The 23,192-nt window shown below is 40.0% G+C and overlaps 1 protein-coding gene across 7 annotated transcripts in view; it reads right to left on the bottom strand.

Moving 5' to 3' along the window:
• The window catches only part of SLC25A13 (solute carrier family 25 member 13), a 187,487-nt gene that overhangs the window by 62,947 nt on the left and 101,348 nt on the right, over positions 1 to 23,192 (bottom strand). For all 7 annotated transcript variants that reach the window (XM_053553990.1, XM_053553991.1, XM_053553994.1 and 4 more), the window contains 6 exons: positions 11,985 to 12,131; positions 10,030 to 10,168; positions 8,867 to 8,960; positions 8,567 to 8,651; positions 5,102 to 5,186; positions 4,453 to 4,611 (listed from right to left, as the gene is read on the bottom strand). In XM_053553990.1, coding sequence (XP_053409965.1) covers positions 4,453 to 4,611; positions 5,102 to 5,186; positions 8,567 to 8,651; positions 8,867 to 8,960; positions 10,030 to 10,168; positions 11,985 to 12,131 — 709 coding nt within the window. The remainder of the gene's footprint in view (positions 1 to 4,452; positions 4,612 to 5,101; positions 5,187 to 8,566; positions 8,652 to 8,866; positions 8,961 to 10,029; positions 10,169 to 11,984; positions 12,132 to 23,192) is intronic.

The raw sequence follows: 23,192 nt of genomic DNA, 5'->3' as shown, positions 1-23,192 counted from the left end.
CCTCACGGTAGATTTCTAGAGATTTATCCCAAAGTCTTTGCTCATTCTTGTTTAGTTTCTTAGGACCAAATATGTCTTTGATCTTCTCCCAGCTTAACAACCCAAATTAAAATGTGCAGAAACTGGCCAAGAAAAATAAGGCTCAAACCAATCCATGCTGTACCCATGAGAAGTTCTGGTGGATGTGGATGGATTGTCAGTACAGTTCACAGACTAGTGGTGGGTTTTTTCAAGATGCATGTGCTCTTAAGTAATGCAAAATGTAGAGTCATGGAAATTTCATTTTATTTTGGTGCTAGGATTTTTAAATTTATTTTTATCCCCGAAGAATTATGCAAGAAGAAAGGGTCTCACTGTGAATCTACAGAATTTGGATATTCACTTTTATAGCATCATCAGCTATCAAAAGAGACCTGGTTTAAACCAGCTGCCTGACAAAACTTCCTTCTAGAATATAAATGTATCAATAACTTCCTGAGATATCACCACAACATCCTCTAGATGTCACCTTGAGAACATTCCAGGATGGACGATGGCTGCTTTGCACTATGTAGACAACTTGAAGTAGGTACAGTTAAAACTCTGCAAGCCTTGACCAATGGGCTGATTAAAAAAGTTTTTGTCGATTACCTCAAAGATTAAATATTGCCCCAAATTAAGTTTAATTCACAAAATGATCTAATTTCTCTTTCTGGAAGATTTTCTTTACAGCTTCTACCAATAGAAACAAAAAGTTTTCCTCTAAGAATTATTTCTGATGAACCCTGATTTTGCCTTAGGAATTCCACAACATCCTCCCAAAGTATTTTCTAGTTTCTGAAGCTGCTCATTTCATTACGTGAAGCATCTGCAGGATTAAAGTGCAGCAGAGTTTAAAAGCAAAACTTGGTTATTCCTGCAACGTTCAACACCTTTAATTATGGATGATTACCCAATCGATTGTTTCTCTTGAATATGCCAAGACTATAACAGGCCAATGACTTGACTCATTTGGCCATCCCGGGCATTCAAACCAAATGAGCTGTCAGGTAATTCACGATGGCTTTCAAACACCTGAGCACATTATGTCAATCTGGAGCCTGGGGAAAAAAGTAGAGGAAGACGTTCACAAGTGACTTCAGGGACACCTGGACTTATTTCAGGTGTAATTTCTATGTAGCCTGAGTGGGAGAGACATTAGCTTTGCAAAAAGAAAAAAGACCCACGAAAATTAGCCATTGTTTAATAAAGAAAGAAAGTCTGCATATAGAGAAGGTTTGTGTAATCTGTCTCATAAGGGATCTTTTCTGGCAACCAAAACTTACACAAAAAAGTGAGGGAGAGAGACTCTTGGAAATAAAGAAACTGTGGGCCGTAACAAAGAGAGAAAGGAAAAACCAACCAGCTTCCAAAATTACATTTCCTTGCAACTCTCTGGGGCACAGGTCTACTGAAGCTCAACACCAGCAGTTCCTCCAGCTGAGATGTCAGCCTGCTCAGCACTGCCAGGCAGTGATTCTAACATGGTCTCTGATTACTATGGAGGAACTTCCAGGCCTGTGTGCAGATGCTGGCAGCTGTCAGAGAAGGCAAAGAGCAAAACAACCTGTGCTGGAGACTACAGAGAGGTCTTCGAAAATAACCTCCATTCTAGATCCATGGGGAAAGACTTTTAAATACAGAACAGTTTCCTGTTACAAGTCTTGTTACAAGAAAAAGAGAGGGAGACAGCGAGAGATGCTTATTAACCTCATAATAAGAATCCATGCTGTAAAAACATCTTTCATAGCCAATTGCTATTTTTTTCCCAAAGTATACACAAAGGTAATTTTAAAATAGGGGAGAGATTTTACTTAGGCAACATTTCCCAATTATCTATCTTATTCAGGAAATATTAGCAATTATATATGTCTTGATGAAGAAAAATATGTTAAGTAAAATTCTATAAATCAAAAATAATGCTCGCTATTTAAAATCATGTTTATAAGTTACAGACGGACTCTACCACCTTCTGAAACACTGCTAGTGGGAAGCATTAACAGCAATAATTCTGTATTCCTGAAATTTAGCAGTTTTCTCCTGGAATAATATAATTTTGTAACTATAAAATAAAATGTAGAGTCAAAGAATCACACGCAGGTATTTTGTACCTTTACTTTGTACAAAAAGTTTATAATACTGAGTCTCAAAAATACTTCAGGTCTTTCTTATTTCTATTATAATTTTTAAATGAATAATGATGGCTTCCTATAAGTTATCTACATTTTCATCTGATCTTTCTCCTACCCAACGAAGAGCATCTACAAATACATAGTTACATACAATTATTAAGTAATGATTATAGGTAAGGAACTAAAAGGAAATGATTCCTGATCAATCAAGAATAGAATAAGCACTTTCCTGGCAAGGTTGTGAATTATTATTATTTTTTTAACCTGAACTGTCAGTCACCCCTTTACTCTCAAGATCCAAATTAACAAAACAGAATTTTAAAGAAGTTTTACAGTAAATTTTTTGTTTTTAAATCATCTTCTAGAAAAGATACTAGGAAGACAGGAACATAGGTGACTCCCAGAACTAATCTTATATTCACACTCTCCTTGTCATAATGACAGATACCTCTGCCCTTTACCCTTAAGGCTCAGGCACCCAAAACAGATCAGATAAATGGCTATGTCAAAACCAGGAAAAGAGTGAAGAGCTGCGACTTTTGTGTCCAGAGTGACCCGCCACCTCTCTCTAATATGCTGGTTATTCCCCCTTCTCTGAGAAGTTAGCAGCCGTCACTCCAATATTATTCAGTAAGGACTGAAGCAGCAAAAGGTATGACCTCTTTTCACCACCCACATCAGCTTAGCAATCAGGCACTCAGGTCTGCTTTAAGCTGCTCTATGTGGTTAAAAATACAGGTTGCAGAAAGAAACCCTATATATAACCAGGAATCAACACTTCCAGGTGTGGTCAAAGAGGAGACTCAACATTAAAAACAAACCCAGCCAAGTCAGGCAAAATTAAAGACACTTAGCAATGCACCCTTGACATTTAATCCAATGCCAAGAAAAGACCATGCAAGTAGTTTATGAAGCAACACTAAGACTCAGATGTCTGTCCAGAGACGTGGCTCAAGATCTCCCTTTGAAAAACCACCCATACCAACAGGTAAGGTGGTCACACACTGTGACATTAACCTTGTCCTACTTGGGAGCCATTTCATTTGTAAGGTTGTTGTCACCAGGAGGGAAAAGTATTTCAAATGGAAGGCAGTGACCCAGGAAAGGTCACCATCAATCACCTGGGGTCAAAGACCTTCCAAATTATAAGAAGAGGCAGGGGGTGAGGAAAAGAGGACAGAGAAAAGATCAAAAGGCCTTTGATGGGGGCCATCTACCCACACAACAGAACCTGCAAAATGGAACTTCTCTGCAGTTTGAAAGCTCCTACCTCTGAAGAAAGGTGAGAGATTTCAAGAAAGGTGTATCTTTCTTGTTTTAATGTGGGTGCTTAATCTGAAGACTAGAGTCAGCAGATGGCAGAAGAGGTGTAGAGGCAAAGATTCACAGGGCTGCCAGTTTCCAGAGCACTAAATTCTCTTTGCTTCTTCTAGAGTAAGCACGAGAAGGTCAGAGGAGGGAAGACCCCCACCAGTTTTGCAATTGCCAATTCTAAGGCAGCTCAACTTGAACTGCTTTGAGATACTGTATTTTAGCTGAGGCAAATACACTTTTCCCTCTTTTTTGTAGAAGGCAATCACAAGAAGAGGAGCTGGGAAGTCAAGTCCAGTCAAGTCTTCCTTGGCTAGTGCCAATGGAAAAGCAGGCAGGATGTGTGGACCTTTCCCACAGTGATGGTACACTCCTCTCCTACAACTCCCATTGCTTGATGAGCCTGAGATGATAAAAAGAGCAGGTGGAGACAGAGGACTGCTGGGCAGTGCTGCGTAGATCAGCTCCCCAGGCCGAGAGTCAGAAGAAGGAAAAGGGCAACTTCAACTCAGGAGGAAACAGGAAGGGCAGGCTCCACTGCACCCTCAGTTACCTGCCTGACAGACTTGTTTTGGGGTACATTCCAGGAGAATCATTAATCCCAAGTAGACTTTTGTCCCAGGAAGCCTTTCCCCATTAGCTGGTGAGCAGAGGACCTCAAGCACATAAACAATGTGAGCCTTTTAAAAACTCACTGAAGATATTTATTAAAATAACTTATTATTTTAAGAAATAAAACATAAAAAGGAGCAACATAAATGGCCTTCAGAGTATGGGCTGTTTTGATTAGCCATGCCCTAGATGCCCCCAGCCTACTCCCATTAGCATGGATAATTGAGAAACGCCTCCAGCCTGCTCCTATTAGCATGGATAATTGAGAATCTGCTGTATTTCCATTTTAACGTAGTCTAATTCATTTCAGGCACTGAGATGGAAAACGGAACCTCTGACTGTGATTTTACCTTACAATGAATTTAGCACAGGTACCAACCTCTATACAGTCCAAAGAAGCCTTCATAGCGCAGTACTTTCTTAAAACAGTCAAAGCTGTTTTTATACATGAGTTCTCCCACAAAAGAGCCAGTTGAGCGTTGATTCTGCATTCGAGTTTTTACAAGATCAATCGGATAGACAGCAGTAGCTCCAACAGCTAAAATTAAACAATACCAACATTTCAGAAAGAATTAACATGCGTTGGAGAAAAGGAGGAAGTGGTTACAAAGAAAAGACTTAAGATAAGAAGAAATTTTGCATGCACACATTTTAAAGTGGGGCTACCTTTCCGTACCCTTAATAAACAATTGTGGGTTTTCATTCAAGAGTCCCCTGGTAAAAGGATGTTCACAGACAGCTTAAATTAGAAGCACATCACTACGGCCTATTCTCATTATTAACCTGTCTTCAGAAAGACTATCTGCAGATAAATAAGACAAAAATGCCACTTGTGAGTCCCTGATCACACACGGTGTTGGAGCGGGGAAGGGCCCCACTGTTCCTGTCTACTCTAAACAGGTAACCACTGGTAACTGGCTTGGGGGAAAACTAGAGAATGCTCTGTCCTTAATATTTCATGATAGAAAATCAGAGAAAAAGTAATAGGAATAATAAAAGTGAAAATTTTGCACTCATCCATGACTAACCTCCAGCAATAGAACCCAGACCAAACCTGTAGGCCGACTCAGCAACTTGCAAAAGAACTGGCCGAGCTGCATCGCCCGGGGCCTTCTATTTTTTTGGGCACAGGAATTGAAGAGCAGGAATACAGGTGACAGGAGGAGGACAGAACAAAATGAGCACACGTTATTTAAAAATTACTCACTGGGTTTTAAATCCATAATACAACTAAAACGTCAAAGAGGAAAGCAGGGCTATATTCCACGAATTCTTATTAATAGGAAGCTTTTATTCCTTTTAATCTTTAAAATCAAATTTGAACATGAAGCCATTTTTTTTTTACCAAAAATGTTATAAGCCTATTTTCAATTCGCATTTGTGATGAAAAAATGTTAATTTTTTTTAATTTTTACATATACATGTGTTAATTAGGTTTCCATTTTTTATGTAAATGTAAATCTAAAAACATCAGTGAGATATCACTCTTCATCAATCAAAATGATAGGTTTGGGGTTTATATGTTTTTTGTTTCTGTTTTAAATTTCAATACCTAGCCTGATGAGAGGTGATTCAAACAAGGTTCTCCAACTATAAACGGAGACAAATGTGGTAATATACACCCAAACCTTTAAAATGTATTAATACATAACCTTTGACTTTGCAATTCTACTTACAAAAAGTTAGGCAAGAAAATAGTTATATATAGAAATAAGGATCAAGCTAAAAAAATGCACACCTTAAAAATTAAAAAGCAGTATTGCTTTAAGATCAAAACTTCATGAAATCACCTGACCATCCAACAACAGAGGACTACAGCATTAAAAATAATTCTAAAGCTTTAAAAGTGTGCCATTAAAAATTACATTGTAACAGAATATTTGATGTTAAGAAAAATATTCATAAGGTATTATAAAAGAAAATACAGGCCAGGTAGGTAGAGAGGTATTTGTTATATGACTCTGTTTACATTTTTAAATGTTTGAACTATTTCATGGTGATTTTTAAGAGGACATGCAATATGGTATCACATTTTATTAGAATTACTTGTGGACACACACATATAGTTAATGTTAATACCGACAGTCTGACATCCCCACCACCCAGAGATATTCAAAATGTTTACAGTGGCTAAAACCAGCTGGTTATATTACAGGTGACTGTTACTTTTTCTTCTTTCTTGTCCATCTCTTTTAAATTCAAATTTCAGGTCAGTCAGTCACGGTTTTGTTGTTCTTTTGAACTCGTCTCCTTACATGGCTTTAATGCCAGAACATTTCAGAGTATTGCATTTCTCTGCCTGCATAAATAAACTAGTAATTTTATGTCACACAGAGTTGTCAAATGAAGGTGACATATAGTCAGTGCTTTATAAATACCTGTTGAATGAATAAATATATTCAATAAAATTAGTTTTTCAGAAGCCATGATAATTAAAATCAGTGAACAATGAAAGTAATCACCAACCGTGGCTATCAACCCACTGAATTTTCCTGACTGTCAATGTAACACATCTCTAATACAATGAGATCATTTGGAATCTTCAACAAAGTCATTTAACTAAAAACAGTTTTACACAGAAATATGCATATTTAAGATGTAAAATACTTCTACAAGTTCCCTGAGTTTTTCCAACTCTGTATAGACGGAAATCAATAGTACCTTCATTTTGACAGATGTGCCCCAAAGAGAAGGATCATTTTATTTACATGGATATAAATATGCAATACTTTAGAAATGTTCTGAAGTCAAAATAATGAGTGAAAATACTTCTAAAAATAACAGGGATGAGAAGCTTACCACTACTGCTCATTTCTCATGTACAAGACAAATGAAATCCCCCACTTTTATTTAACTTTTCTGCTGCCAGAATCGCAGCATGTTCTTGTAATGAGACAATAAAAGCTCCCACTCCGTCACCCCTCTAAATGCTGAATGAGCCGCACGGTGCTTGGACAGGCAGCCGTGGGCCCACAGGTGAATGACCTCCCTTGCTAGAATTTGCTGGACTCACTGAGGTTCATGTAGTAAAAAGCATATTCCAGTCAAGGCCTTTGTGAATTGCTCTAAACCTCTAGGCAGCAGCCAATCATTTCCTGCTGCAAATCTCCTCAGTCTAATCTAACCCTTTCGTAGTCAGTCTCAACAAGCACCCACCATAAACTCTCAAAAGTTGCAAAGGGCATGGAGGAAAAATTGTGGTATACCACTGCCAGCTGGAGAGCAGGAGGGATCTAAAAAAAAACAAAAACAAAACTTCTCTGCTTTGCTTAATCCCCAAATTTCTACAATAGCTGGTGGCACACAGATGAAGAGGTAATCATCTCCCAAGCAGTGTTTAAAATCAAAGGGCCGGGAGAGCAGCGCTGCTTCTCCCTCTGCACGTGATTAGACAGTTGTTTCTCCTGCACTCGGGGAAATCGGCTTCCTCTTTTAACCATGGCCAGCTGGTTTTCCAGAGGTGCCTAACTGGGATTTACCGAGCACACACCCACTACTTTGACTTACATACTGCACACAAAACTCACTGCTGCACTCGGGTGGGAAAGAGCTGAAAGGACGGGGACCTGGCTCGAGGCCTGACAGTCCTAAAAATGTAGCCCGCATCAACCCATTGTGGTCACACTGGCGTCTCTGTACAAACCCAGAGCTCCATGCCAGAAACGGGCAAGTCTCACAGGATTCAGAGATGGCTCTGCCTTAAAGGAGGTATTTTTCTCCAAATGACGCTTGTCTGAGAGTGGATTTATTTTACAAACACCACGTAGGAACAACACGTGCTATGAAGGCTCTACTTCTCTAATCCCGATCTAGAGAGGGTTGAGCAAGAGTTAAACGAGGAGGTCCCTGGCTTAAGTTTCCAACTCCCACAACTTCAAGAGATTGGTTTCTGTTAACCATAAAATAAAATTTAGCATTCCTAAAATTGTTTCCACATAACTTATGAATCCTTTCACAGAGAAAATAGGTCTAAAAGCCTTCAAACTGTGACTCCAGACTAAACAAAATTATCCCATTTTGATAGTCAGAAGAACAGAAAGCATGGCAGTTAGTGCGCGATCAAGTGCTGCTCTGTGGAGCAAAGAGGACATCCGCTCAGCAACAGGAAGCTGCCGATGGGGACAGTGACACCAGCACAGAGCCCCTCCCCGCGTCTCTTAGCACAAGATTTAAGGGAGGAGGAAGAAAAAATTTCCTGCATGTTTTTGAAATGTTAGGCTTCTGGTGAGGTTAGGAAATCATCTCATCTTAGAAAGAGATAAATAAATGCCAAATATCTACCACTTCATCAGAATCTTTTAAAGTAATTTTTCTTTCTATTCTTTTAAAATTATCTGGATTTTTGGTACGAAATGGAAAAGTGCTAAGTCAGACTGCAAAAAAACAAAACAAAACAAAACAATAACAACAACTATAAGTAAAAAGGGGCTGGGTGTATCCCACCAAAGAAACCACAGCAGCACCAGGATGCCAGTTTCCTCCTCTTTGCTCACCTGCCTCTGGGCCTCAGCCAAGTGGAAGGGCAGAGTTCCTTCTTCCAGAGGAGCTATCCGTTCAATGTCTGCTAAGGTCAAACGTCTGAAAGGACAAAACACAAGTCACAACAAAAATACAACTTATTACAATTTACCTTATGGAATTTTAAAATGTTTCTTTTTTTTATTTCCCATATTTCAGTGCTGCCTTTAATTTGGCTTTTTCTCCCAATTGCAGCCCTCCTCCTACCCCACCTCCTAACCTCCTTTTATTAAGCTAATATATACATATATAAACCTTTTAAAAAGCCAACTTACCCCCTTGGCTCATATAAATCTGCTAACTGAAACAAGATGTCAACTTCCATGGGTGTAACCTGACCAAATTTCTGAGCTGCCAGAACAAACTCTTCTGTATGGAAAAAAAGTTAAAATGGAAAGATTCAACAAGGAATAGCCACTAAATTCAGCACTGATTCAAGGCACTGGGATGAGTAAACATCACAACAGTTTATTATGGTCAATCACAGAATTCAAGTCAATCTGAAAAGGGTTAAGAATTTTTGCAGTTATTCATTCATTTGGGAAAAGTATACCGAGTATTTTCTTTAACATTTAGTTTAGGCTGGGTGTGGTGGCTCATACCTGTAATCCTAACACTCTAGGTGGTGGAAGGGGGAGGATCACTTGAGTTCTGGAATTCGAGACCAACCTGAGCCAAGAGTGAGACCCCACGTCTCTACTAAAACTAGAAAAATTATCCAGGCATCATGGCTGCCCCTGTAGTCCCAGCTACCAGGGAGGCCGAGGTAGGAGGATCACTTGAGTCCAGGAATTTGAGGTTGCAGTGAGCTACGAGGATGCCACTGCACTTTACCTTGGGCAACAGAGTGAGACTCTGTCTCAAAACACAACAATACACAATAAACATTTGCTTTAAAAGCTTTGTGCCATCCAATGTTATTCAAATGGCCAGTCAGGGAATAAGGAAGCATATATGAAACTTCCTAGGCTTAGGTCCTAGTAAGTTATATTAATAAAGCTGTAGAATTCTTAGAGAATTGTTTTTGTTTTTTTTTTTAAATCCCATTAAAATGCTGATGATATCCTGTTCCAAGCCTATACATCAACTTACACTGTCACCAACACAGGTTTATAGAATTCTTTATGTACTTCTGAAGGCCACTTCAGAAGCTGCCAATTCAGCTCAAGTTCTAGCAAGATTAAAAACATTTAAGAAACTTTACATAGTTGCCCCATTCAAAGGCTGTCTTCAGTTTATTTAAAACTTGGTGAAGATTGTTTTGTTTGCTTTTGCTTGTATGATCAAAGGAAAAACATATGCACCATATGGTAAAATGTGTCAATGGGATAGAAAAATCTTTAACATAAACCCCTGGTTGCTTTCTTCACCCCGATAAAAAATTATAATATATCAAGATACTTGCAAGGCAAGAATTCAGATACATATTCTCACTCACCCTTAGTCACCTCTATATCTTTCCTGCTGCCGGCCAGAGTGCTGTAGATCTTTCTAATGAGTTCCATGTTGTTAAGGAGCGAATTGAATCCATTAAAATAGGAGAAACTAACTTGATGGGATGTGGTACCTCCAGCAGCCTCCCATAAGTCAAAAATAAGAGAGAGGAAAAATAAACAAAAGATGTACAGATAACAAAGATTCAGAAGTACATACATCTAATGCTAGTTGAAAAGCAATCAAGAATGCACATATAGGAAGAAATAACCCTAAGTATTTTTCTTTCACATTAAAAAGAAGTTATAAATGATTTTTAAGAAGTAACTGCAACTAATCATGACCAGAACTTGTATTCTCCACACACGACTAGAAAACTAAATAAATACATGTGTAGGACTGTAACAGGACCAGGAGTACTTTACAGAGTTCAAATTTCAATTGGAAATGTTTTATAAGTTGGTTTATTTCATCTAATGAGCAAATCTTTTTTTTGTAGAGACAGAGTCTCACTTTACCGCCCTCGGTAGAGTGCCATGACGTCAAATCTTAAGGGTTTTTACATGCAAAACTATATTATACACATGCACACATGCGTGTGTTTACACATGCAAAGCAATATTCTATCAGTGCAAATATACTATGAAAAATGGTCAACCTAACATTAATATCAAGACTTGTCAAATTGCTTACCACCAGCAATAAATAATCATTTAGGTACAGACTTTACATTTGTGGGATTTCTAGCAAACAAGAGTATTATGGTAAAATTATGAGATGTCATATATTTTCATGGGGGTTAAGACTGGTCACAATTCTGATAATCAGAATTTTTAAGAAACCATATTTCTTCACAAGGGACAAGGGAAACAGACAGCATGTCCATTACGAATGGAACTTCAATTTAGGGTTTCAAATTCTATCCTTCCTTAACAAGGCAAAATATTTTTATTAGGAAAGCACTTCTTTATAAGGTAACAACCACATAAATCTTCACTTAGTAATCATTTAAAATAGCTGACATTAGAGTTTAGTATGGAGTAGGAAAGGGGGAAGCAAAAAAGGAGGTAGACTAACATGGTGCCAGAATGGAAAAGGCCTTGTCAAAATGCCACGGCTCCAGAATGAAGTAGCAGGGAGAAAAGGGGGCAACGGAAAGGCTACCCTGAGTTCCTGCCTTTGTTAGGCACCGTGCGAAGCCCAGATGATGGGAAAACAGTCTTCTCCTTGGGAACTGACAAGGCAAGTCACCATTGGGTATGGGTTCCAAATCTGAGCGATCAGGAGCATCATCCAGAAGCTTCACAAATAAGAGGCTAAGACCTCAGCCCCCATAAATGGAGAATCACAGCCTGGAAGAGATCTTAGCATCTGTAATTATCAGTGGTGATTCTGTTGTTTCCTGAGCAAGGCTTGGGAACCACCGCGCCAGGGTGCAGCAGGGAGGCAGCTGGACACCCACAGGGATGGAAGCTCTAGTGAAACACCACCTCGGGACCCTGCTGTTACACGTACCACTACTGCGGCCTCAGCACACACAATCTAGGTTTAGTGTTTCTGTTCTGCTGACCGCTCTAACAATATACATGTGTGAACTACCTTTTTTTTTTGGTCTTAGAGAATAGACAGACAAGAAGGTCAGCAAAGATCAGAATCACAATATAAATAAGCACAATTAACATCAGGTCACAAATTGGTTTTTCCTTTAACCAGTTAATATATTTCTCTAAGCGATTCTGTATTATCTGGACAACAAATTAGCCTACCCACTAAAACTAGCCAAAACATACCCTTTCTTTATAACTTTGGGACTCTGTGTGATCACATTAAGAGAATTTTAGTGTTTTAAATAGGGATTAAATCCTACATAACTTATAAGCGTTGTTCTTAAAAATGCCTTATTTACTGAGCTTAAACCAGACAGAATAAATTGGCTCATCATGGCAAGTTACAACTTACAGCTACTAGACATTCTTCTACAAAAGGAGTCAAGACATGGGGGCGGATGGTGACCATGATGTCTCGAAAGTCGATGGCTGTGACTCTTCCAGTCTTGGCACTGTCTCGCTGCACAAAGGCTTGCTTTGCATGCTCTAATTGTATTTCCTACAAATAAAGAAAGCGAAATACTTAATTACTACAAATGACTGCTCATTTTCAAATCAGGCTGAAGAAAGAGATTACATCTTGATTTAACAAGCCCCCACCAGCTCGACAGCAACCCCGAGCTGGTGTCTCCTTCCATGAGAGAGGACTTGTTGAGACCCGTGAGCCTGTCTTGAGAAAATGCACTCACTCTACCTTCAATCTCCTACCCAAACAAACCAAATCACTTCCGTGCTCTGCTACAGTCCAAGAACACGAAGAAGATGAAAACTGGAATGAAATTTTGGTAGGTTCAAAGATCTGGACGCACACGGCTTAGGTGACACAGGTGATCAAAGGAAAAAGGCCTCAAAAGACAGTAAGAAACAGAAAGAAACAGAAAAATTCTCAACCACAACCTGGTACACAAACATGGAAGTAACAACAAATGGGAAAGAGCAGTTGCCCTCTGCTATTTCTCTGGCGCAGGGTTTCTAAGCCTTGGCCCCACTGGCATTTGCACTTGTTAAGTCTTTGTTGTGGTGGTTGCATCTCTACTCTCTTCCCACTAGGTGCCATAGCCCCTTCCCCCAAGGTCATAGTCATGATGATCAAAAACATCTCTGGGCAAGACCATACATCCTGGTTGAGGACCACTGCTCTAGAACAAGTAACAGATTGCATGTGGGTCAGAGGAGGCAAAACTGTGGCAGTAACCTTGGAGCTACAGTAGAACCTCTGTAAGTCGACCACCCAAAGGACTGCAACAAACTGGTCAACATAAGGAACTAGGCCTGCTGTACTGTACCAATACGTACATGTGGTGCATATCTGGTCTATCAAAGTTAGGTCACCTTGAGGAGGTGCTCAATGCAGGGAGGTGGTCAACTACGGAAATTCTACTGTATGTTTTAATTCATACGATCTAAAGACAGGAAGTCCGACCATAATCTCTGCTGTGATTCCCCAGGGCATGTACACATGTAAAACAGTCTCTCATCAAAACCCATCAGGTACCGTATGGGGAAAGCATCTCTTCTGCAGAGAGCATTTTATTATCTTCCTCACGATACTCTGCCCATTTATCAAATGAGCCCTTAGCATGAGAGCTAACTCCTAGGCAATTAAAAAGAAACAGGCATGTGTCTCCCAAGGACTTGAAGTTATTTAAATGAAGTTTTCTAGCTGATATTAAGGATGACTTGCCACATTTATTCAAGTTGTGCAAAATTAATTGTCCTCGTGAATTAGTGAAAACTAAAGTATAAGTGAAATGACATGAGTCTGAAACTGCTTTATAAAGTATCTGATCTCTTTTTCCTTTCCCCAGAAAGGTGGGAGGGGAAAGACTGATAAAATATTGATAACAGTTAAAGCTGAATAATGGGTATATGATGAATCATTATACTTTCCTCTCTCCTTCTGTAAAGTTTATTCAGAGTAAGAATCAGACTTCTGATCCTATTCAAAAGTCTCTCCTCACTTACAGCATTTGCTGGTTTTGATGCAGCCTGTCTCTGCCGAAACTTTTCTGGGATCCTAATATTTCTGGAGCCTTCTCTACTCGATCCATAAATGGCAGGCATCTGTCAGCCCTCTGTTCTTGTGTTCTCAAGATCTACTTTCCTAAGCAAAGTGTTCCTTCCCTCAAGCCTTCCAGGGTTTCTTACAAGGGAAGCCTTGACTCCCACATCCAAATCTCACTCCAGTCTACTAGACCAGAATTTCTAATTGGTTAAAGAATATTTCCACATGGGTATCTTGTAAAGGCCATAAAATCACACAGCACTAAACCTATGATTAGATGTCCCTGACCCTGAGCTCAAACCTGGTCCTCTCCTGTGTTCAAAACTTAATTACTGGCATGTTGTTTTTGGGTCACCTCACCTAGAAAGCTATTATTTTCAAGTTTTCAAGCTTCCTTTTCCCCACAGAAAACCAGCTACCAAATTATGTCCGTTGGGCCTTTGAAAGTTTGCCCAAATGTACCTTTTTCTTTCCATTCCAGATGCTGCCAGTTCAGGCCCTGTTCAAACCTTGCCTGAATTACCACCATGGCCCCAAATGTCAGTCCGGAGCATGGACTTGCAGTCTGGACCTCTGCAGTCCACTTTGCTTACATCAAAAGTCACCTTTCCAAATCGCAGACCTGACCCCTGTCTCCTTCCACCTCTACCAACCTCCGATGGCCCTCCAGCATAAAGACCTATCTCTGAAACGAGACCCTACAGGAACTACTTCGGTCTCACCTCCTGCCATGCCAGGCCCAGCCCTGTCAGGCCTTCCACATGACAGAGCTTCTGCCCATCTCGTCTCTCCACTTAACACAAACTGCTGCCCTTCTCCAACTCCAGATATCCCACCATCTCCTCAAGGCTTAGCTCAAATGCCACCACTTAAGCAAACATAACCTGATTTCATAACTGAAAATAACTGATGTACATTCCTATGGCTCCTTGTCTGAACCTCAATTATAAGACTTGTCTTATTCCACCTTACATTCTAATCAGTTGTTTACTGTCTTCTCCAGACCTTGCTAGGGAAAACATACCATGTCCTATTTATGTCTGTTCCACTTATCCTGCTGGGCAGAATGCTTCAGATATAGTAGGCACTCAATAAATGATAGACATTATCATCAGAGATAGGTATTCTCTAAAACCCGCTGCATGAACAAACCATGATCTGCTGAACAAAGACGGCTCTCTATACGAGTGCCTCCAATTCAACAGGGGAGAAGAAACCAACTGTTACACACCCTGTAGTGAAAAATGACCACAGTATGTATTCAATTGAAAGTAAATGAACACAGTCTTCTTTGAATTGCCAGACCCACTGCTAAAGCTATCGTAACCCAAGATTACTCTCAACAATAGTAGAAGGTATACTCAGCTATTTACCATTTTTCTTAGTTTATAACTCCAATAAAGTCTTAGGGATCCTTAGATAACTATAGCAAAAATGGCAACTTTTTCCCTGGCCACCCATCTCAGAAAGCAAGAAACCAGAACGCTGAGACCGTCTGGAACTGGTAAAGAGATGTCAAAGTGTGGCTCATACTAACACTGTAGGAAAGGGGTGCACCATGATAAGGACAGTGTCACTACACACTGCTGTGCCTACACTTCTACAATTAAATATTTACTAGCAGAGATCCCTCAATCACAGGATAAGAAGGCACTTTCAAGCCTCAGGAGGAACAATCTGAGGATGCATTTCTAAAAGCTCTTAAAGACTGAGTACATCATAAAGTCCACAGAGAAAAGAGAAGGTTGACTCTGCAATTCTCTAAACAGGATAGAGTGAAACATGTAGTTAGGTGTTTCCCCAACTTCAAAAGGAGTTTACTGAAGACACGGGTTGCCTTCTGAAGAACATCTGTTATATACCTGACTCTTCTTCTGAGTGAATAAATGAAACTTTGACCTCAACCAATAAAATAACTATCACAGCAGCATTTGGCTAGTATATATCATGTATCCATATTGCTCTAAAGCATTTCATAGGAATTCATTCATTTAATGCTCGCAGCAACCCTATAAGGTAGGTACTGTTAATCTCACTGTTGCAGCTCAGGAAACAGGTCTCACCACCAGGAAGCAGCAAAGCTGGAATTCGAACCCCGGCAGTTCCATCTCCCGCCCCCTCCCCCCACCCCACAGTGCTCCTGGTACTTCACTATGTGCACAGGGAGTCCAGGTAACACCACTGTCAGGGCTCTGATTAAAAAACATATCTGATGCTTAGATACCTTAAGAGCTGTGGAGAGACAAACTCAATTTGCTTTTAGGTTTCTCTTAAGGCTCTAGGCTTTGCTACTGCCTATTTCCATGAGAAAATAATAAAATTCCCAAAAGTTTTTTTTTCTTTTTTTTTTGAGACAGTAAATCTCATACTGTGGCCCTGGGTAGAGTGCCATGGCATCACAGCTCACAGCAACCTCAAACTCTTGGGCTTGAGCAATCCTCTTGTCTCCACCTCCTGAGCAGCTGGGACTATAGGCTGCTATCTGGCCAGTTTTTCTATTTTAGTATAGATGGGGTCTCACTCTTGCTCAGGCTGGTCCCAAACTTCTGAGCTCAAGTGATCCACCCACCTCAGCCTCACAGAGCACTAGGATTTCAGGCCTGAGTCACCAAAACTGGCCCAAAAGTTTGCCACTAAGGCAGAAGCCCTGTATGCACCCAGTATGTCAGGACTGTTTTACCAACAACCAGAGACCGTGGAAGAGAGGAACCTAATCCAAAGGCCTTTCCCTGGCCGTGCTCACTTTTTGTTCTCTTTCCCACAGCCCCAAGACACTGAGGAGGAGAAAAACAAGTCAGGAGGTCAGTGGAAGCTAACACACAGGGAACTGCACAAATATTTAATTCAGAAATGTGTGATCTTTGAAATAAATGACCAGGCTCAATACTCGTGGCAGAGTGACTTAAAAATCAAAGCTCTCAGCTGGCACCTTGAAAGCTATGTAAAGAAAATCTAATGCATACTTAAGATTACCAGGAGACTGATGGTTCCTGGATCTGAACCCAGGAGGGATAAAACTGGGACAGAAGGCTTTTAGTGTGCATATAGCATATGCGAAATAATATTCATTTCTAAAACGAGGGGGAAGGGAGCAGTGAGAGAAGCAATTGTTACATTCATATTTTTAAAGGTTAAAAGACAATCATATTTTTAAAGGTTAAAAAGAGATGTTAGGCTGGCTTTCTATTGTTTCTTAAAAAAAAGAGAGAGAGAAGCTATCAAGGTCAGGTTTTAGCACAATACACAGAAGAAGAAGTTAGTCTATGGACCTGCTCAGCAATAAAATAGGCTACCTTGCCAAACAGCAGGTTCCCGGACACTGGAAATATTTGTTCAACTACAGGCTGAGGAATCTCTTTTAAGGACTTTATTTTGTAGTAGTAGAGTGGGGTATGGAGGCAATGTTTTGACAATATGAAATTTGGAACAAGAGCTCAAACAGCAGTCCTGACACTACTACCTGGGAGAGCTCAGTTGACGGTGTTTGCATCTTAGACCCTCAGGTCCTCCTCCACAAAACAGGCACAGCAATGCCTACCGTACGGGCTATAAATACCAGAGGTCATGTGTGATGGGCATTTAATAAACAGCTTTGAGTTTTGTCCAGGTGACAGGTTTTCAAAAGTCCTTTCCAATATGGACTAGCAGTTCTACTGAGTCATTTTGAACTAGCCACAGAAATAAAAAGATGAACATCAGTCTGGGTGGAGAATAAGGTAACAGCTGACAATAGGCCAGTGGCTATGCTTACAATTTCAAAGACAACATTTCATTTAAACTCACAATAATTCTGTAAAGGTGTTAGCTTCCTTTTACGCAGAGACACCTGAAGCTGAGAGGTTAAGTAACTAGCCCAAAGTCACACAGCCAAGAAGTGGCAAAGCTAAGATCCATACCAAGGTGTATCTGATTTAAACTGAGATTCTCAACTACTACGGTGTGCTGCCTTGGGCAAAATCCTAAGTAAGGAGGTCATCAGGAGCTCTGGAGAGATAACCAGAAAAAGACATTTTAAGGAAAGCTTTGATAATAAATTCAATATAAAAGTGAATCAAGATAAACATCCAAGAATTCTCATCTTGGATGATGATGGAGATGTAAGAATCTACTCTAAAGGAAAATACTTGAGGAAAGAGATGAGGTGATTGACCATGATTAGAAATTTGGAGTGAGAGGAGTTTAGTTAATAGACAAAAGTTAAGCTATACTCAAAAGAAAGCTAGAGGCACAGGTAGAAATGTAAATCTGGGAAATCAAGATAATAGGATTTTAAGGAAAAAAACAAAAGGCTTATATTTTACTAAGCATTATTAAGTGCATGCTACCTCCCAAGGACTATTTTCTTACTTCGTCTCTGAGTCCTCCCAACAAGCTTATAAGCTGAGACTTATGACCACTCCCAGTTAGTAGATGGAAAAAATGAAGTAAAGGGGAGCTGAGGGTCACACGATACTCAGGATGAAACTGGAAATGCACCCAAGTGTTCTGTTTCTGCAGTCATAATCTTAACCTACACAGAATACCTACTCCTTTTAGAGGAAGGCCTACCAAAAAAACAAAAGAAAAAAAACAGTTGTAGAAATAGATGAGATCATCATACCATACATTCAAAGATCCAACAGACAGCAAAAACTGACAGACAGGTAAATGAGTGAGTACAAAAAAAATAAAACCGAGGGCCTGAGACCTTGCAGCAAACCCAGAGAGCTGGGAGGATGGCATGCCTCTGGAAAGAGAGCTTGTCACACTCCAGGGCAATTGGTGCTGCTGCAGTTACCACTGCAGAGAAAGGGACCCTCCTGTTACCTGGGGCCAGAAGGTTCCAGAGCAAGGAGTGCCACAGTCATCTCTAAGGCAGTTCTACTCAAGCACGGGAAAGGAGGCCCAGTTTCTCCCTAATGCTTGCAGTGAACTGCCTTCTGTCCCCTGCAGTATACTGCTGCATGGTGATTAATGGAATGGGCTTTTATTGCAGCAGTTTCCAACGACTTCAACACACCCATTCAGATTGCTGTAGGGATAAAAAAAAAAATCAAACTCTTCAAAATTGCTAGTTGTTCAGAAATAAACATATATAGGGGTTACACCACTTTAGGTCTAACATTCATGCTTCTAATAGTTCCAGGCCTATCATTTCCTTAATAATCTCCAATTTTCAAGTGGGTGTATTTTGAATGCAAAATATTCTCTCCACCTCTATTCAGATGTGCAAGTTTGTGCTTCGGCCTGAGAACAATTTATCAGGAACAACAACAACAAAAAATAGAATCTCAAAAGAATAGTGGATTCAGATGATTTATATTATAAAGCCAGAAACATCAAGAAAATCATGGCTAATGTGTATTGTATTTTTGTGTTTTGTACAGTTTTGATTTTGTTTTAATCCAAAATTTTAATAAAAATGCCTAGTTAAGGAAATGACTCAAAATTCCCTTTTAGATGGTAGAGGATTCTGGGCAAAGTACAGGTGATTATCAAAATAAGAAACAAAAATGTATTAAGAAGGTCTGCTTAAAAATGTTGGTATTATATTTAGCCCCACTTCAAACAAATTCTGTATTATATCAAGTAGCAGAACCTCTATACCAGCAGTTCTCAATCTGTGGGTCGCAACCAATGAAAATACATCCTGCATATCAGATATTTACATTACGATTCATAACAGTAGCAAAATTACAGTTATGAAGTAGCAACGAAAATAATCTTACGGTTGGGGGTCACCACAACATGAGGAACTGTATGAAAGGGTCGTGGGGTTAGGAAGGTGGAGAACCGCTGCTCTATACTATCTAAGTACCTATTGTGTTTTAGTAACCCTATGATAATTTAGGAAAATAAATTCTAAGTGAAATAAAGATTCACATGTTTTCAAACTGTGTGATAATGAAACTTAGCAATGAAGTAGGTAGAGAGCACTTCCCATTCTTGACGTTTTTCTGTGTGCCCGGTATTAAGCCATCAGACTGTCGAGCTCAGGTGAAATTTCATCCCAAGGTCTCATTGGGTGGGACCTTTCATTAAAAGGGTCTTCAGAAGCAGTGTTACCTGTGGCTCCGCATTCACAGCAACACCTTGGCAGAAACCAAATACAGAGTTTTTCCATCTCAATTTCCTGCTCTTCTGATTTAACATTAAACTTCACAGTGGGTAACAGCTTGGGAGTGTATAGAGTGCTCATTTTTACCAGGATCTTATTGTAAAAGCCTGAACAACAGGCTACTCAACAGAACAGCAAGCTGACTCGCACTATGGACACAACACCACAATGAATCCACCACTCTCCTGCCCAGAGAGTGAAAGTGTGCCGTGTAATCGGAAAATGGCCTGCATCTAATTGTCCGAGTGACCAGGATCACTCCTTCTCTGGTCATCCATCACCAAACTAGCAATAGCTTCCATTTGGACACAGAACAGAATCGAGTCTACTGGAAGAGTTGAGGGCAAACAACGTTAGCCACCTTTACTCACTATTTAGAACAGTGTTCGGTGATGCTGTATTAGGACACAGTGCCAAAGCTACATCACAGGTCCCATCTGGTCCAACTTAGAATCAACATAAAAGGCACGTGTTGAAAATGCAAACACAACATGGCTTTGGGCTATTAAAACTTCATGGTCTACGGATATTTTCACTAATACTGATGACAAGTTGGGGGACAAAGGGGAGGTGCAAATGGCCCAGGTTACTCAATCCTAAGCAAGAACCTTGTTAACTGTCCACCAATCTGTTTAAATGACTGCAGCTTCAGCAAGTGATTATTTTTTGTTAGCATATAAAATCCCTTATTAGTTTCAAAGCTTGAGAATTTGGGTTGCTATGGCTGAAGGTATGTTTTCTTCTGTTTGGCGTTGGTGGTAGGGAGAAATTTCTGTTTTAACATATATAGCCTTTTGTGTTGAAATTTTTGCCTTATACCAGAATGCATGGCAAATATAGTAACAAGCCATAATTCATGGTGACTATAAAGCCAAGACACAACTGACCACCTGCAGCGAATCTCTGGCTTCTAGGGTGACACGTGGCAACCACCAGCACTTGGGAACAGCAGACTTCCAGGGCTACTACTCTCTAGAGCCCAGAACCTGAATAACCTAAATGTCCATTTTATACAGAAAGGAAGGAGGCTGACCCACAGCCAAAATAATGGTCAATCTGAAAGGGTCAGAATTATTCAATTGCATTATTAGCATGACAATGCTTTGGTATCCAACAGGGTTATAATGAAGCTCCTGTAATCTGAGTACAAAGATCCTTACCAATATGGACGGCCCGTCTAGGAGGTCAAACCTAGCTCTGAGTGTCATATTCTACTTCCAGCTCTGTCCAACTATGATTCACCTGTCTGGTTTCATCATCCTCTTCTGACAAGATGAGGACCTGAATACACCTATAGTAAAATCCTCACACCCTTGTGATTAGACTCTCTGCTGGGTCAAGTAGTCCCATTCTTAAACTCTGCGTGGTAAGAAGACATCCAAGAGGATGTTTTGCCCCAAACTGTCTCAAAGTCAGCTCTTCTGTCTGTTGACTAATTAATGGAATCCCAACCTCAAAATCTGGCCTCTCCACCAATTCTGAGCATCGCTGATTTCTTGATGATGTCTCTTCCTCGAGCAAGAGGAAGGCTTCTGAAAACAGAAAAAAAAAAATCCCTTGTTGAAATAAAGAGTAGAGTTATAAAAAGCCCAAGTCTATAGGGGCCACAGAGAGGGCACCTACAGTACTATCATCTTAGCTCCAAGAAACTACTAAGGACTTGATTCTATCTGGCAATTAAAGGGCAGAGGTCAGGAATGCTATATGTCCAGCAATGCATGACTGGGCATCGCCATTCAGAACCAAGGCCCCTTCCAGGAAAACACAGTAACTACCTATAGCCTTCTCCCTGGAGATAGTGCAGTAGAGTAGTAACAGAATCATATTCTTGAATCCCTCACAGACCTGTGATCTTACTGAAGAAGCTAAGCTCTAGAACAGCTGCTCTTCATTCTTTTGGGATATTCCTTTGGGAATCTAATGAAAGCTATGAGCCATTTCCCCCAGAAAATTACCTCTACATGCAAAATTTCACCCTAGAATGTTTATTCTTTTGCATTTAATAGGCGATAATGATAACCACCTCTCAGAGTATTGGAAAGATGCTATTATCAGAAATAGAATATTTCAAAGCACTGTGTAAATTATAAAGATTGTACAGATATTAGTTACTATTATTACTTCTTCTTTTTGAAAGCAACTCTGTACAGACTCTATTGAATAATTTGGTATAGAAGTTTAAAAGAACTTATATTCTGTGCCCCAGTGCCTATGACATCCACTCAAAAAAAAAAAAATGGCAAAGATCTGAGCACCTACTGCAAGGGTTTATGCTACAAAGGAACAATTCCAGAGGGTGCACATTTTCTACCTGCGTGCATGCGCTCCTTTGCACTGTCTGATAAATGTGTACACTCCTAGAGTCATATGTTATGAGCATCTCAATAGCTGTCATCTCTCACCTCTTAGCCCTGTGCAAAAGGCCTCTTGACAAACCTACCTGCTCAGCAAACATGTGCTGAATTGGATGGTCTGTCCCACATGCAGAAGAATCACAGCACAAAAGAAAAAACAAACAGGGTAGAGAGTTTTATGTTAATGTGATTTATGAGCTGCAGTTCCATCATGTATAGAAACATCTGTCTAGATCATTTTCTCAAAAACTTAATATATTAAAATCCATTTTTAATCTACAAATCATAAAATCAGAGCCTTGCTCTAAGAGCTGAGAGTAGACATCCGTGAGAGGTTGACAGAATATTTTTTTTTTTTTTTTATTGTTGGGGATTCATTGAGGGTACAATAAGCCAGGTTACACTGATTGCAATTGTTAGGTAAAGTCCCTCTTGCAATCATGTCTTGCCCCCATAAAGTGTAACACACACCAAGGCCCCACCCACCTCCCCCCTTCCCTCTTTCTGTTTCCCCGCCCATAACCATAATTGTCATTAATTGTCCTCATATCAAAATTGAGTACATACGATTCATGCTTCTCCATTCTTGTGATGCTTTACTAAGAATAATGTCTTCCACGTCCATCCAGGTTAATACGAAGGATGTAAAGGATCCAGTTCTCCATCCATTTTTTTTAATGGCTGAATAGTATTCTATGGTATACATATACCACAGCTTGTTAATCCATTCCTGGGTTGGTGGGCATTTAGGCTGTTTCCACATTTTGGCGATTGTAAATTGAGCTGCAATAAACAGTCTAGTACCAGTGTCCTTATGATAAAAGGATTTCTTTCCTTCTGGGTAGATGCCCAGTAATGGGACTGCAGGATCAAATGGGAGGTCTACCTTGAGTGCTTTGAGGTTTCTCCATACTTCCTTCCACAAAGGTTGTACTAGTTTGCAGTCCCACCAGCAGTGTAAAAGTGTTCCCTTCTCTCCACATCCACGCCAGCATCTGCAGTTTTGAGATTTTGGGATGTGGGCCATTCTCACTGGGGTTAGATGATATCTCAGGGTTGTTTTGATTTGCATTTCTCTAATATATAGAGATGATGAACATTTTT

This window comes from Nycticebus coucang, chromosome 11 (assembly GCF_027406575.1).
Source record: "Nycticebus coucang isolate mNycCou1 chromosome 11, mNycCou1.pri, whole genome shotgun sequence".
Taxonomy (NCBI): Eukaryota; Metazoa; Chordata; class Mammalia; order Primates; family Lorisidae; genus Nycticebus; species Nycticebus coucang.
This window is presented reverse-complemented; position numbering and strand designations above follow the sequence as displayed.